The sequence below is a fragment of the Rhincodon typus genome, chromosome 18 (assembly GCF_021869965.1).
Source record: "Rhincodon typus isolate 14 chromosome 18, sRhiTyp1.1, whole genome shotgun sequence".
Lineage (NCBI taxonomy): Eukaryota > Metazoa > Chordata > Chondrichthyes > Orectolobiformes > Rhincodontidae > Rhincodon > Rhincodon typus.
Window position 1 is genome coordinate 20,635,268 of NC_063349.1, and position 15,688 is coordinate 20,650,955.

Here is a 15,688-nt window from a genome sequence, read left to right on the forward strand (position 1 = left end):
TAATTACTAGTGCATTTGCTATTTCCCCCATCACCTCTTTTAGTACCCTGGGATGCATTTCATCAGGGCCAGGAGACTTGTCTACCTTTAGCCCCATTAGCTTGCCCAGCACTGCCTCCTTAGTGATAATGATAGTTTCTAGGTCCTCACCTGCTATAACCTTCTTGCCATTAGATTTCGGCATGTCTTCCACTGTGAAGATCGACACGAAATAACTGTTTAATGTCTCAGCTATTTCCTCATTCCCAGTTATTAAATTGGCCTTCTCATCCTCTAAAGGACCAATGTTTACCTTCGCCACTCTTTTACGATTTACATATTTATAGAAACTTTTGCTGCCTGTTTTTATATTCTGAGCTAGTTTACTCTCATAATCTATCTTACTTTTCTTTACAACTTTTTTTGTGGCTTTCTTTTGGCCTTTAAAGATTTCCCAGTCTACTAGTTTCCCACTACTCTTTGCCTTTTTGTACGTGTTTTTTTTTCAATCTGACACTTTCCTTTATTTCCTTAGACATCCATGGCTGGCTCTCTCTTTTCCTACAGTTCTTCTTTATCAATGGAATATACTTCTGCTGAGCATTGTGAAAAACTGTTTTGAAAGTCCTCCACTGTTCCTCAATTGACCCACCATAAAGTTTTTGCTCCCATTCTACCTTAGCTAACTCCTTCCTCATTCCTTCATTAGGTACTGGATTTAACCTTCTCATGCTCCATCTGTATTTTAAATTCGACCATACTGTGATCGCTCCTTCCGAGAGGATCCCTAACTGTGAGATCATTAATTATTCCTGTCTCATTACACAGGACTAGATCTAGGATAGCTTGCTCCCTTGTAGGTTCCATTACATATTGTTCAAGGAAATTATCGCGGATGCATTCTATGAACCCCTCCTCAAGGCTGCCATGACCGACCTGGTTTGACCAATCGATATGTAGATTAAAATCCCCCATGATAATTACTGAACCATTTTTACATGCATTAGCTATTTCTATGTTTACTGCCCGCCCCACCACGATGTCGTTATTTGGTGGCCTATAGACCACACCTATCAGTGACTTCTTCTCCCTGCTATTCCTAATTTCCACCCAAATGGATTCAACCTTTTGTTCAGTAGAACCTATATCATCTCTCACTACTGCCCTGATATCATCCTTAAAAATCAGAGCAACACCACCTCCCTTACCTTCCTGTCTGTCCTTCCGAACAGTTTGATACCCCTGGATATTTAACTCCCAGTCATGACCATCCTGTAACCATGTCTCTGTAATGGCCACTAAATCATACCCATTTGCCATGATTTGCGCCGTCAACTCATCTACCTTGTTTCGAATGCTCCGAGCATTCAGATAAAGTAACCTTATGCCAGTTTTTGTACCTTCTTTTTGGGTCCTATCACCTCCATTACTAACAGCTCGAGTTCTCCTTCTCTTTAATTTTTTTCCTAATTTTCAATGGAGTTGAAGCTTCCTCGTCACCTGCTAACCTGCTGCTTTGCCTTACATTAATTGTTATTCTCCCTCTACGCTCACTTCTCCCTTCCCCCCTACTTACTAGTTTAAAGTTCTATTAACCACCCTATTCACCCTTTTCGCCAGAACACTGGACCCGGCCCTGTTCAGGTGGAGTCCATCCCAGCGGTATAGATCCCTCCTGTCCCAGAACTGATGCCAGTGACCCATGAAAAGGAAACCCTCTTTCCCACACCACTCTTTTCGCCTTGTGTTTACTTCCCTGATCCTTGCCTCCCTATGCCAATTTGCACGTGGCTCAGGCAACAATCCAGAGATTATGACCCTTGAAGACCTGTTTTTTAATTTTGTTCCTAGCTTTTCATAATCCCAAAACAGGTCTTTTTTCCTAGTCCTGCCTATGTTGTTGGTACCTACGTGGACCACAACAACTGGATCCTCCCCCCTCCCTCTCTAGTATCCTCTCAAGCCGGTCAGAGATGTCTCGCACCCTGGCACCGGGCAGGCAACACACCATGCGGGATTCTCTATCCTGCTCGCAAAGGATACTGTCTATCCCCCTGATGATGAAATCCCCGACAACTACAATCTGTCTTTTTGCTCCCCCCTCTTGAATGGCCTCCTGGACCATGGTCAGTTGACTCATCCTTCCTGCAGCCCTGTTCCTCATCCACGCAGGGAGCAAGTGCCTCATACCTGTGGGACAATGTCAATGGCTGCAGCTCCTGTGTTCCTGTCTGCAGGGTCCCTCTACCTGCCTCACTCGCAGTCACACACTGCTGTCCCTGCCCACCGATCGAATTAACATTAGTTAATCTACCAGGTGTGACTGCCTCCTGGAACACAGCATCCAGGTATCTCTCCCCCTCCCGGATGTGCCGCAGTGTTTGGAGTTCGGATTCCAGCTCATCAATTTTGAGCCGGAGCTCCTCAAGCAGCCAACACTTGCTGCAGACGTGGTCACTGCCTTTCTCAATGGGATCAGCTAGCTCCCACATCATACAGCTACAACACGTCACCTGGCCTGCCATCTCTACTTAGTTAATTATTTAAAATGAATTTTTTTTTTTTTTAAGTTTCGCAGTGTTTGAAGCCGCTCCATCTCCCCAAGTTCCTTTGTCTGTGACCTCACAGATTTGCTAGCACTCAGACTTGTTCCAGCAATATAGCTTGCTTTAACCTTTTCTGCATTGTTTCAAATGGTGCGCAAGGTAGACTCCTTTATTCCTGTTACATGAACTGTATGACATGCTCTCTCATTATGCTCAAAACTCTTTATAACATCTGGCTTCTCTTCAAGTGTCACATCCTTTCTTTTATGTTCACCACCCTCAACTTTATCACCAGGATGCTTCTTGCTAATACTCTTGTCACTTTGCCCTCGCATTTTGTGGGTAATATAGCAGAATTTGCAAAAAAACCCCAAAAATTGCGAAGTACTGTACCTCTCACAGAAAGCAGTTCATGACAAAGTTTGCGAAATGATCATGAGATGTTGACACGTATTCCTCACACCGATGGAATCACTTTATAGCTAATACAAGTTTGCATTTTAGAAATAATATTCCCTATTCATCAGTCGCGTTAAGCCAATTTGCATTGCCAAAACATGTGTTATAGCAGAACCGACTGTACTGTAATAGCCTGACAGGGGTACTGTATGTTCTGAAGTACCCAGCATCAGTACAATTGCAAGAAGTTGGTCAGGTCCCAAAACATTTTTAGTATTTTGGGCTTCCAGTTGCTTCTTGATATCATGCGGAATTATTCAAATTATCTGAGGACTAATATCTATGATGCTGGGGAGTTCTGGAGGAGGGAGGGAGGGAGGGAGGGAGAGATGGAACTCAACTCTAGCCTCCTAGATTGCTTTAATCCACTAACTGTGCCCCACAAGGCTATGTACTCAGCCCCTTACCATACTTCTTTCACAGTGACGACTATATGGCCAAATTCAGCTGTAATTCCATTTATAAATTTGCTGATGACAGTACCATAAAAGGTCAGATCTCAAACAACAAGACAGATTACAAGAAAGAGATAGAGAGCTTAGCGGCATGGTGTAAAAACAACAACCTCTCCTTCAATGTCAGCAAAATGAAGGAACTGGTCATTGACTTCAGGAAGCAAAGTGGAGGACACACCCCTGTCTGTTTCAATGGTGCTGAGCTGGAGGTGGTCAAGAGATTTAAGCTCTTAGGAGTCCATCCATGTCAACACTACAGTTAAGAAAGCACTCCAATGCCTCTCCTTGCTCAGAAGGCAAAGGAAATTCAACACATCCACAAAGACTCTTACTTTTTTTTTAAAAACAGATGCACAATAGAAAGCATCCTATCCAGATGCATCACGGCTTGGTATGGCAACTGCTCTGTCCAAAATTGCACAAAGTTACAGAGAATTGTTAACAGAGCCTAATCCATCATTAAAACCAGCCTTCCTTCCACTGACTCCGTCTACACTTCCTGCTGCTTCGGAAAAGCAGCCAACATAATTAAGGACCCCTTTCACCCCAGCTACACTCTCTTCCATTGGGCAGAAGAATCAAAAGTTTGAAAAGATTTAAGAAAAGCTTCTTCCCTGCTGTATCAGACTTATGAACGGACCTCTCAGATATCAGGGTTGATCTTTCTCTGCACTTTCTCTGTAGCTGTAACATTATATTCTGCACTCTGATCTATTTCCCTGCTGTACTTACATAAAGTATGATCTATCTGGTTAGCATGCAAAACAATATTTTTCACTGTGTCTCAGTATGCGATAATAATAAATCAAATGAAAAACCAGGTAAGGATGGCAGATTCTTCACTTAAAGGACATTAGTGGACCATGAATCCATGGTCCTCATTAGTCTTTTAATTTCAGATTTCTGATTTTAGTCATAGAGTGGGAATATATCAGATCATATAGTTGCAGACTGTATTTGAGTACACTTTTGCTGCTGGGCATCTGGATGCCCAGTCTTTACTTGCTAGTTCTGTTCAAAGTCTATCCCACTCAGCACATGGTATTGCCACACAGCATGACATAAGGCATTATCAATATGAAGGCATGACCTTGGTTCCACATGAACTGTGTGATGGTCACACTTACTCATACTGTCCTTGACAGATGCATTTGTGGCAGGCAGAATGGTGAGGATGAGGTCAAATATGTTTTTCCCTCTTGTATATTCCCTATCTGCTGCAAACACAGTCTAGCAGCTACACCTTTAGGACTCAGCCAGATTATAGTGCTGCTTGGTGATGGACATTCATCAACAGGGGATTAACTGTCAGGAGATAATGCTGCCCATTTAACCTGATGTCATGAGATCGCATAGGGTGCAGAGTCAATGTTAAAGGACTTCAAGGGCAATTCCCTCCCAAATGAACACTACTACGCTGCTGCTTCTGCTGATCTGTTCTGTCAGAGGACATATCTATAGATGGTGATTTTGTTGGAATCGTGAATGCATGGAATAATTTCGTGAATGTGTCTATATCAGAATATTGCTGGATTAGACTGTGAGACACCACTCTTGATTTCAAAAGTAGCCCCCAGGTGTTGGCAAGGATGACTTTGCAGGGTCAACTAGACCATGTTTGCCATCGTTATTTCCAGTGTCTAGATTGATCCCCTGTGATCTGACCAGTTTTATTCCTTTATTAAGGCCTTTTAGCAATTTGATATGACTATGTCATTTTGAGGCCATTTTAGAGGGCAGTAAAAAGTCAACCATGTTGCTATAGGTCTGGTGTCACATGCAGGCCAGACCAGGATAGGATGGCAACTTTTCATCCTTCAAGAATATTAGTGAAATAGGTAAGCTAAGGAGAAAAATGTAGACAGAGGAAAAAAAAAAGCATGCTTAGTGTTTTCTTACTAAGTCTCTCTAGATTTGCTATACAGTGTGACCTAACTGCTCAGGAAATCTTAAATGTTTTCTTTTGCTAAGAACCTATTTTATTAGTGTTATGACACAGAGACAGACAGCCAAATCAGCTCATCCTCCCTAAACCTATTCGCAATACAATAAAATTAAAATACTCAATGACTCACAAAATTGCCCCAATAGCTTCTAACCTGGCTTTTAAATAACCAATACCAGACTTTGTGAAGAACTAGTACCAGACACCAAGTTTACAGCATATAAAAATTAACAATTTATTAATATAGTAGTTTTACTAGAGCAAATTAAACAACAAAGTAATTTAGTTAATGTCTATGATTTAATCTCAATCTCCTTTGATTCTTGCACCCACTCTCAACACAGACACAGTTAGAGGATGAATTTTTGAAAAAAGGGACATGTAACCAGCTAGTTCACTCAAGCAGTCTCCACAATCAGTAATATTTCAGGGACATGGGATTGTATCTTGCTTAGTTTCTGAAGAGACAGGTCAATGCAAACAGCTTCTTCCAGTAGGCTCCAAGGATTAGTCACTTAATTCTAATAACTGAGATTCTACTCTTCAACCATTAGGTTGAAAACAAGAGGGTAGCCAGGAAGCAATTCTACTCCTGTCCTGTAGCTTTGGCAACCACAATCCTTCTGACAAAAACATACAGTTTAAAACCAGCGCAAAAATGGGTTTCTCTTTTTCCAATATTGAGACCTCACAGGGTGTTATGGTGCCACCTAATACCCAACCATCTGCCATTTGTTTTAGCATAATGTGTCTCTGGACCAAAACACCTACAGAGTGTTTTGAACAACAATCAAATTGTAATTAACCTCCAGGTCTGGCCTCAAATATTAGATTCTTGTTCTTTTTCCAAAAAAGACCAAGCTGCTACTCACAGTACAGAAGTCACTGTCAGTCCTCTGTTCACAGCTCCAAACCAAAAATGAGATAAAGATAAAAATCAATGAGGCTTCAATATGATCCCAGGGCTAACAATGTTACATCATTTTGGTTCATATAAAGTGACATGTTAATTTCGCAGACATGCGATTTGCTTTTGGTTACTGATGCAGTGGTAGGGCTAAAGACTTAGTGAGGGTGGTTACCAAGTCATTTTTGTGTAGATGTACAAAGACCAATAACTTGCAAGGCCTCCAATGACGTGGTATAAGGAATTCTGTCTTAAAAACATGTCTGCTCCATGCTTCTAAGTCACAATTTGGAGTTGATTCCTCAGATGCTATGTATGCTATGCTTAGGGTGAAAGCCCTATCTGACCTGTATCAACATGCTTGTTTATGATAAACAACTGCTCTTCTCTTGAAAAGCCGTTTGAAAACATCATAAGGCTAGCTTTTGACTTATCTAGAACTTTGTTTAATTTGAGGTCCTTTTCAATTTTGTGCTAGTATCAGAAGCACTGCAGGTTTTCTGCCACACAGGCTAAATTTACGTTTACAGCAGGAGTCCTGATAATTGGTCAGAAAACTTGGGGTCACCACATCTCAGCCATTTACCTTGGTTACATTTCACAGGAATCAGGAATAATTAACGGCTTTTGGGAATGCTGTCCCTTCACTTTCTTATATATAAAAAAAAATCTATTTCTCTAATCAACCCATTCAGAAATGTTACTACCACTGGAGCACCTGGGACTTGAACCCAGGCCTCCCAGTCCAGGGGTAGGGACACTGCCACTACATCAAAGTCGTCTGCTGTCCCTTTAAAAAATAGTTGCTTAATACCACATTTAAGTTTTGTGCACAGTTCAGTTTCCTTGTTTTATGGCTGCATTTAAAAGGGCCACCTAGAAAGCAGTTAATTAGTCAATCATCACCAAATCATGTAAACAGAGTATTACTTGTCATTGAGCCTGCAGACTAGTCAACAAAAGCAGTTCAATTTTTTTTGATAAATTGCTTATGCATATATCCTATTAGGAATAATGTTACATTAATTAGTCAGTCTAATTCACTGGTGGGAATCAATGCTGGTGTCCAGAGTCTTAGCACAAATTCAGAAAATGAAAAGTTACATATTTAGAAACAGATTACACCCACAAAAACAATCAACACCAAAATGACCAACCTATTTGAAAGCTTATCACAACACAATTAAAGGGGTAATCTAAGGGGCAGAGGACACAATAATTAAATCCAAATAAAATAAACTGGTGAAATAGCATATGTCCTGACGCTTTATGTATCGCAGGAGTAGGAAAACAAATGTGCAGGCTCAGCTACTTACAACAGCATGAGAGTATTTTGGTATTTCTATTTAATGTATGGTGTTATGATTTCCTGCAGAACCAATCGTTTTTGGAAAGATATTTGAATTTCCCATGACTAATTGGAAGGATCATGTGACTATTTCAAGTTTTAACACATTTACTGCAATGAACTACAAGCAACAATATCTAAAAACTAAAATAAGAACAAAGAGCTGGTAAAACTCAGCAGGCCTGGCAATATCTATGGAGAGAGAAAACCAGAGTTAACATTGAGTCCAGTATGATTCATCAGACTTCTAGCATCATACATATTTTGCTTTTAGTTGAATGCCTAAACACTATCCCGTATACATTTTATATTCTAACCTATGGAAAATACTCCACATTAAATATTAAATGACCAACACCCCTCTCCATAGTTATACCCTTTCCTCACACATAGAGGCTTCATTTATCCAAGAACCAGTCCAAAGCTCCCGACAGCTTACTTCCATTTTAATTTCCCAATCAGATAACTTCTAATCCCTAAAATGATTGTCATGATGTGGGTCACATCAAATACTCCTCCCTTTAGGCAGCGCCATTCAGATCTTCCAGGGTCATTTAAATCCGAACAAGAGCTCCCACCTACATTGTATGTGGTGAACAGTAGACATTGACTGCCTATAGCTCTCTGTTCTTTATCTCAGATTTTTGCACAGTAACCAAACTGAGATTCAAGGGTGCTTAACAAACCTCTAAGCCAATACTATAACGTCTTGGTTTAGACTCTTAAAAAGCAGATCCATGAAAATTGCAAAAGAATTGTGGTACAAAGCACCTCAGTATGTTGTGAAACATAGTCTGTACAGAAGATATTGAGCTCATTAGATCCTTATGTTCACCATCCATGCCAACGTACACCTGCTCAAGGGCCCCTCAAGCCCTATATGTTAGGATACGGCCCCAAAACACCCCTGTGGCACCTCACATCAAGATATACCACTCCTCCCACATCCATACCCTCATCCCTAGGTATGGCTCCCAAGCAATCGCCATGGTTTCTCAGGCCTCCAGGCAAACGTATATACCCACTCCAATCCCATGGCCCTCATGACAGAGAAACAGAAAGCTGGAATAAACAGGTCCTTTTCTGAGTGGCAGGCAGTGACGGGTGACGTACCGCATGGTTCAGTGCCAGGACCCCAGCTGTTCACAATATACATTAACTATTTGGATGAAGGAATTGAATGCAATATCTCTAAATTTGCAGACCACGCTAAGCTGAGTGACAATATGTGCTGTGAGGAGGATGCTAAGAGGCCGCAGGGTGGCTTGGTATTGTGTGTAGTTTTAGTCTCTGGGTCTGAGGAAGGACATTCTTGCTATTGAGGGAGTACAGCAAAAGTTCACCAGACTGATTCCCAGATGGCAGGACTAACATATGCATAACTGGATCGACTGAGATTGTACTCACTGGAATTTAGAAGAATGAGAGGAAATCTCATAGAAATATGAAATCCTGATGGAACTGGACATGCTAGATGTGGGAACAAGTTCCCATTGTTAGAGAAGTCCAGAACTCGGAGTTACAGTCTAAGAATAAGGGATAAACTATTCAGGATTGAGATGAGGAAGAATTTCTTCAGAGTTGTGAATCAATGGAATTCTCTCCCACAGAAAGCTGTTGGGGCCAGTTTGTTAGATATATTCACAATGGAGCTTGCTGTGGCCCTTGCAGCTAAAGGGATCAAGGTGTATGGAGAGAAAGGGAAATGAATACTGAAATTGCATGATCAGCCATGATCATATTGAATGGTGGTATGGGCTTGAAGGGCTAAATGGTCCACTCCTGCACCTATTTTCTTTGTTTCTATGACTGCTAAGCTAAGGTGAGGGTCCCTCATCTCAACCTGCATGGACCATCATGCCCCATGCAAAGGTATGTCACCCCAAACATCCCTATGGTTTCTCATAACTCCATGGTATTTCCCCAAGCATTACCACCAACCCCAACAATGACCCTCTTACCAAGGTATGTCGATTCTATGCCAACTCAGCCACTATAAACTGTTGTGAATGGTTGTATTGAACATACTGAAAAAATATTCTTAAAGAAGTTAATAATTCATAACTTTTCATTGCGATAAAGTAGTTCTTTCCACTGCAGGGCAATGTGTGTCAATCACCCAATCCCTTTAAATTCTAACACTTGAAACTACATAGCACTGAAAACAAACATTATGATAGTCAGAGCTGTCACATCAAAGAGGGGTACAACTATTTCAATAATCCAACTGTTGTCTTGGCTGTTAGCCGAGAATAAAAATGAAGCTTGACTGAAAGCCTAGGCAAATACTCAAGGTGTGAATATCTCAACTTCTTTCTTAATAAGAAAAAAGTTGGACTCCTTTTGAACCTTTCACAACCAACTCACACAAGCCTGCTAACTGGCAGAATGCAGGACAAGTCACAAGAACCTGTACGTGCCTCCATTTTATTTTAAATTGAAGTGAATATCCCGAAATGTAATCCTACAAACTTCATGCTTAAAACAGCTAAATTTATTGTAAACGTCACCACCAGATGGAACAATGAGCAGGCACATGCAAGAATGCAGCTTCATAGCCAACCCACTTCACCAGCCCCTGCTGTCCATTCATCGGTCATTTTGGCATCAGTATGATGAGATGGATCAACTCAGTCCTGCCCCACATTTAATCTGATTGGTTAGAGAACCAGCCACTTGTCCTCATTCCTGCTCTCTCTTACTACTGATTTGGAGCTGCTGTGAATTAGCCAGGCTCCACTTTGAGGTGAGTGGCAGAGGCGAGGTTTACAAATCTTGACTGTGGCCACAGAGCTTAATTTGAAACAATTAACATTCTCCATTCTCATTATCTGCTGTTTTTCACCTCTTTCCAAACCCCACAAATACCAAAGTCCCTGGGATACTCCACACACATGTCACAGATCTGGAAAACGTGGCTGCAGGTAGGGTGATTTCTTAGACATGCACGACTGCGGTTAATCCAGCTGCCATTTTAGGGACAGAGTTTCAGTCAATCCCTATCTGAATATGGGGAAGTGAGGATGAGATTTTGTTAATACAGGGATTTTTAAAAACATAGACTGACATTTTACCAGGCACTTGGGAAACAAAGCTCCATATCCTCATTCCTCCCACTTCTACCATTCCCCCGTCTTCCCAGCTCCCTCACTGCCAGCCTGATGACATCAGCACATGTGCAAGCAGACACTTCCTGCCACCTGTCACAACCAGGTGGCATCCTAGATGCATCTGTGCAGGGTCATTTTGGCACTTTGGATAACCAATCCTATTTGTAACAAGTTTCCTTCCAGATCAAATCAAATTCGGCTTTACTTTAAACAATAAAAGAGTTGCCTACATGAAGACCTTTGTTAAGAATTCATATACCATAATCTGAAGGGGTAGTGGGAAAGATAACAACAAGGTAGTGCTGTAATTTTTTTGACAGGCAAATAAAAGTGAGTTTTGCTTTACCAATATTTATTTTTGAACATGGGCGACAAGTTGCTGGTAATTCAAATGGCAGACTGGTATTCAGTTTTTATTTTGCTGAAACAATGAAAAAACACAATATTAATTTCCAAGGAAACAGAAGTGGTCTTTAGATAAAATTCATTCTTCAGATAACGCAACTCCCTTTTAAATGATCTCAATCTTAAAACAGCTTAAAAGCAGCCTGAGCAGCAGTAAAAGTTATCCAGTGTGAAAGGTGGCCCTTTAAGCCATTCTACTCAAAGCAAACAATTTCAAAACTAAAAAAATTAGTACAAAATAATTATTTTAGAGGTGTGAACCATCTGATTACTTCCACTAAATTAGATCTACTTATACATCTTGCATCAAACATTCAGGTTTTCTTCTCTGCTGAGGTGTTTGACTGGCCTGTGAGATAAGCTTCATAAATGGCATTCACAAAGTTGGGATCATTCTGAAATTCAAAAGTAACAAAAATTGAAAATTTAGAGAATATTCAGAATTGTTTCTTTGTGTTTAAACATTCAATGTGTAAAATATTTCACTAGGACTGCAACACAATCAGGAAATATGACCTAACTAAATAAACACAAAAACCGGTCATAATTGGTTAATCTATCTTGTCAATTCCAAAGAAATTCTATTACTTCAACTTTTACAGTAGGTTTCTACCAGATGAACATGAAACTATTTACTGGAACAGTTACTGATTTACCGTCAAATCTATTCTTACAATTATGAAATGAAAACACAAATCAGTATTAATCTCCGCTGTACTTTTAACTTTAAAAAATTAAAAAATTACTACCATTGAATTCACTTGAAAACTGTGCCTGTGACTAAACAATGGATGAAATAATACTGAAACACAAAGCTGAATTATGTTTTCTTAATGAAGTGCTTTGAATTTGAACACATGGATATGAACATGTAGGCTCAATTGATATTTTAAATGACTTTTGAATTTAAAAAGGCTGTTTACTTTATACATTGATATTAAACTTTGACTTAAAAGCAATGGAGAAAAATTGCTATAAGCTCTCCATACAGTGACAAAATTGTAATTTAAAATTACAATACATGCAGCGAACAGAACAATTCTCCTTCCAGAAGGCCCAAAATTGGCTTATAAAATTTATACCTGCAAAAGATACAAAAGAGTTTCCTGTAACTGAATCTTGGTAAGTACATGTGTTTTTTTATTAGTCAGCTCTGCCATCTGTGCAGGTGAATGCAAACCACTGTGCAGCTGTTTAGGAGCCATAATGGTGTCTGTCTGTGGTAAAAGTATGGCACTTGCTTCTACTCCGATCATTGGCTTTCCCACCAAAGCCTGGGTGAACACTGTGGGCGACATCAAAAGAGACGGTACAACTGTAGCTGGAATGCGCCGTGGGGAGATTGCCTATCAAGAAAGGAAATAAGCGGTTAAGAAATACACCAAGATAAAATTGTAAATAAAAAATACAATTTCAATTAGGTTTTTCTAATAATTTGCCACTTTGTCGTATATACTCTTTCTGAAAAATAACTTCATTTGTTGCCTTAAGAACTTCTTCTCATCTCATTTGGTTAAAACAACAGAACACTCCCTTCAATTTCAGGATTCGGAGACGAATCTACAAGAGTAGGACAGAAGGGTGATAATTGTAAAATTGCTTTCAGTGATATTCGGAATAGAAATGGCGAGATAAAGGTGGTGAATGCTCAGCTGAAAACTATATAGGAATGAATGGATCAGATTTTCAGGACATCAGGATCAACATTTTCCAGTTATATTCACTACCCTTTTCAGTGTCATCAGCAAATTTTACGATTGTGTTCTCTGTAACAAAATTCAGATCATCCTATATACGAGTGGCAAAAAGTAACCAGTGTAAAAACTTTGTTCTACAAAAGCAGAAAAAACGCCAATAAGAAAATTCAGCGGAATGAAGATTCACCTGCAGTTACACAAGAACTAGGAGCAAGAGAAGGCAATTCAGCCCCTCGACTGCTCACCATTTGATACAATCATGGCTGATCTCATCTCGGCCTCAGCTCACTTTCCTGCCCGCTTTCTGTAACCTTTCAACCCATTGCTAATTAAAAATCTGCTTCCTCCTTAAATTTACTCAATGTGCCTGCATCCACCATGCGCTTGGGTACTGAATTCCACAGATTTACAACCCTTGAGATAATTCATTTCTCTTCATCTCTGTTTTAAATCGGCTATCCCTTATCTTAAAATCATGATTTTTTTGTTATAGATTGCTCCACAGAGGAAACATCTTTTCTATGTCTACTTTGTCTATCCCCTTTTAATGTCTCTCATACCTCAATTTCTCTCATTTTTCTCAACTCCAGAGTCTACGGGTCGAGACTGCTCAATCATTCTTCAAAAAACAGACCCCTCATTGTTGGAATAAATCTGGTGAATCTCCTCTGAACCATCACTAATGTAAGTACATCCCTCCTCAAGTAAGGGGACTAATACTCCAGATGCAGTCTCACTAACACCTTGCACACAGGAATTGCACCAATGATAATACTGGTTAAAGTACACTTGTGGGATCTCTGTTCACCGCCTAAAATAAATGATGAGTGCTTAAAGTATTCAAATAGGGGCCTTGGATTTGCATGAAAACTTTTAAGAAACTGGTGCCTATTCCAAATCTACCCAAACACACAGGGATCAAACATTTTTTAAATGAGTCTGATCACTTTCTGATTGTAGGTTCTTTCACTCGGAATCTTCATCCTATCAGCTAGTTGAAGCTGATCTTGTGTTTATGGTCTTGCAGGTCTTTGATGTATTTGTTATTGATACCGCCAGCATACTGCACATAGTTTTTGTTGGGTTGTGTTAATTTGTAGCCGTTGGCTATATCTTTGGAATGAGATTTCTTGCACAGGCCTTTTGTGCCATATAACTTACAAAAGCCTTGTAATGCAGGGCAGCTTTGAGGTGGGTGCAGCACATACCTCACTTCCCACACAGCTTGCTTACTTTCTCGTCCTGCAAACTGCACCAATACAGAACCTAATGCTTGTATACGTTGTCATCTAAGTACAATTACTTCATATTTTCTATCATCTTTAAAACAGCAAGTCAATTTCATGATCTTTCTTTATCTTCAAGAGATCTTTCTTAAAAGCTTCTATAGGTGTTGAAGCTATCGCCAGCTTCACTATCTGCTCAATTTCTGAAAAATCAGTCCTCACCCTTATCACAGCACCTATTGATAAACTGATTCATTGATTCTTGAGCCAGGTGCCTATAAGACATTACCTCTTCTGGAGATAGCAAGAACTGCAGATACTGGAGTCACAGTCACAGGCAGAAGGTTCTGAAGAACAGTCCCAACCCGAAACATCGACTTTCCTGTTCCTGACGCTGCCTGGCCTGCTGTGTTCCTCCAGTTCCACAGTGTTGACTCACCTCTACTGGATCTCTGTGCTTCTCCAAGACAAGCCTGAAGCATTAACTCAGGGCAACCTTTCGTTTTTTAACGGCTATCTTTATTTTCCTCACTTGCTTTTCTGGGTCTGAAATGGATAAATCTAAAAACTGCAGCTCCAACCTTTGTGCAATCAGCCTTAATTCAGAAAGGACATCTGGTCTTCCACTAAATTCTAGTGAATTTGATATTCATCTTTCTTATGCTCACTGTCTTTAACAAATGCAGTTGATTCTAGGAGATTTACATTAATCTTGAAGGTCCAGAAATGCAACTGATTTTAAAAAAAATTACCATGTGCTGTTTTTGGCCGCAGCTTCTCTTAACAAATATCTCAGACTACAAAATGCATTTACAGACAACTATGTATGCAACCTGCTTCGAGCATGCTTACGCTGGAGTGAACATGGCAGTTGGTCATGTCGTTTTACCTGGTCCTTGGCTCATTAGTATACCCAGCTCTTAAAGCAATAATTCAATCATGACCATTTATTCTGTGCAGGCAGTCTCTGGGTTGCGAACAGATTACATTCCCAAGTCTGTTCACAAATCAATTTGAATGCAAGTCAGAACATGATGCAGGACAATATGAAGCAGCTATTCATAAATACAGAAAATGTTCATGTCAGATATTTAAGATTACTCCCACGTATGGGATTACATTTATAAGCATGAGCGTTAAATCAGGGACCAGCGCATTTGTGCAGTTGACTAATTGATAAATATTGACTAGAACACTAAAATAACACATCTCTTCTTTGAGATAGTGCCTGGGATATTTAAACATCAACCAGTGAGGGAAGGCAGAGCCTCTGTTTAACATTTCATTCGAAAATCCGCTGCTCCAACAACGCAGCACTCCATCACTGACTACATTACAATGTGTGCCTTGATTTTTCTGCTCAAACCCTGAAGTGAGACGTGAATGTGTAATCTTGTGACTCAGATCCGAGAATACAAGCAATTGAGCCACAGCTAGCAGTTAAAGTAATGGCTAGGAAGATGCCGTTTTTATCATTTTCAATATTGTGATATGTTGAAGCACCATATAAAATGCAAGATAACAAGGTGTAGAGCTGGATGAACACAGCAGGCCAAGCAGCATCAGAGGAGCAGGAAAGCTGACGTTTCAGGTCTAGACCCTTCTTCAGAA

At 40.1% G+C, this 15,688-nt stretch overlaps 1 protein-coding gene across 8 annotated transcripts in view; it reads right to left on the reverse strand.

Moving 5' to 3' along the window:
- Positions 1-11,135: 11,135 nt before the first annotated feature.
- The window catches only part of dcp1b (decapping mRNA 1B), an 88,862-nt gene continuing 84,309 nt past the window's right edge, over positions 11,136-15,688 (reverse strand). For all 8 annotated transcript variants that reach the window (XM_048607566.1, XM_048607567.1, XM_048607569.1 and 5 more), the window contains 2 exons: positions 12,237-12,500; positions 11,136-11,549 (listed from right to left, as the gene is read on the reverse strand). In XM_048607566.1, the coding sequence (XP_048463523.1) occupies positions 11,469-11,549; positions 12,237-12,500 (345 nt within the window). In that variant the 3' untranslated portion in view covers positions 11,136-11,468. The remainder of the gene's footprint in view (positions 11,550-12,236; positions 12,501-15,688) is intronic.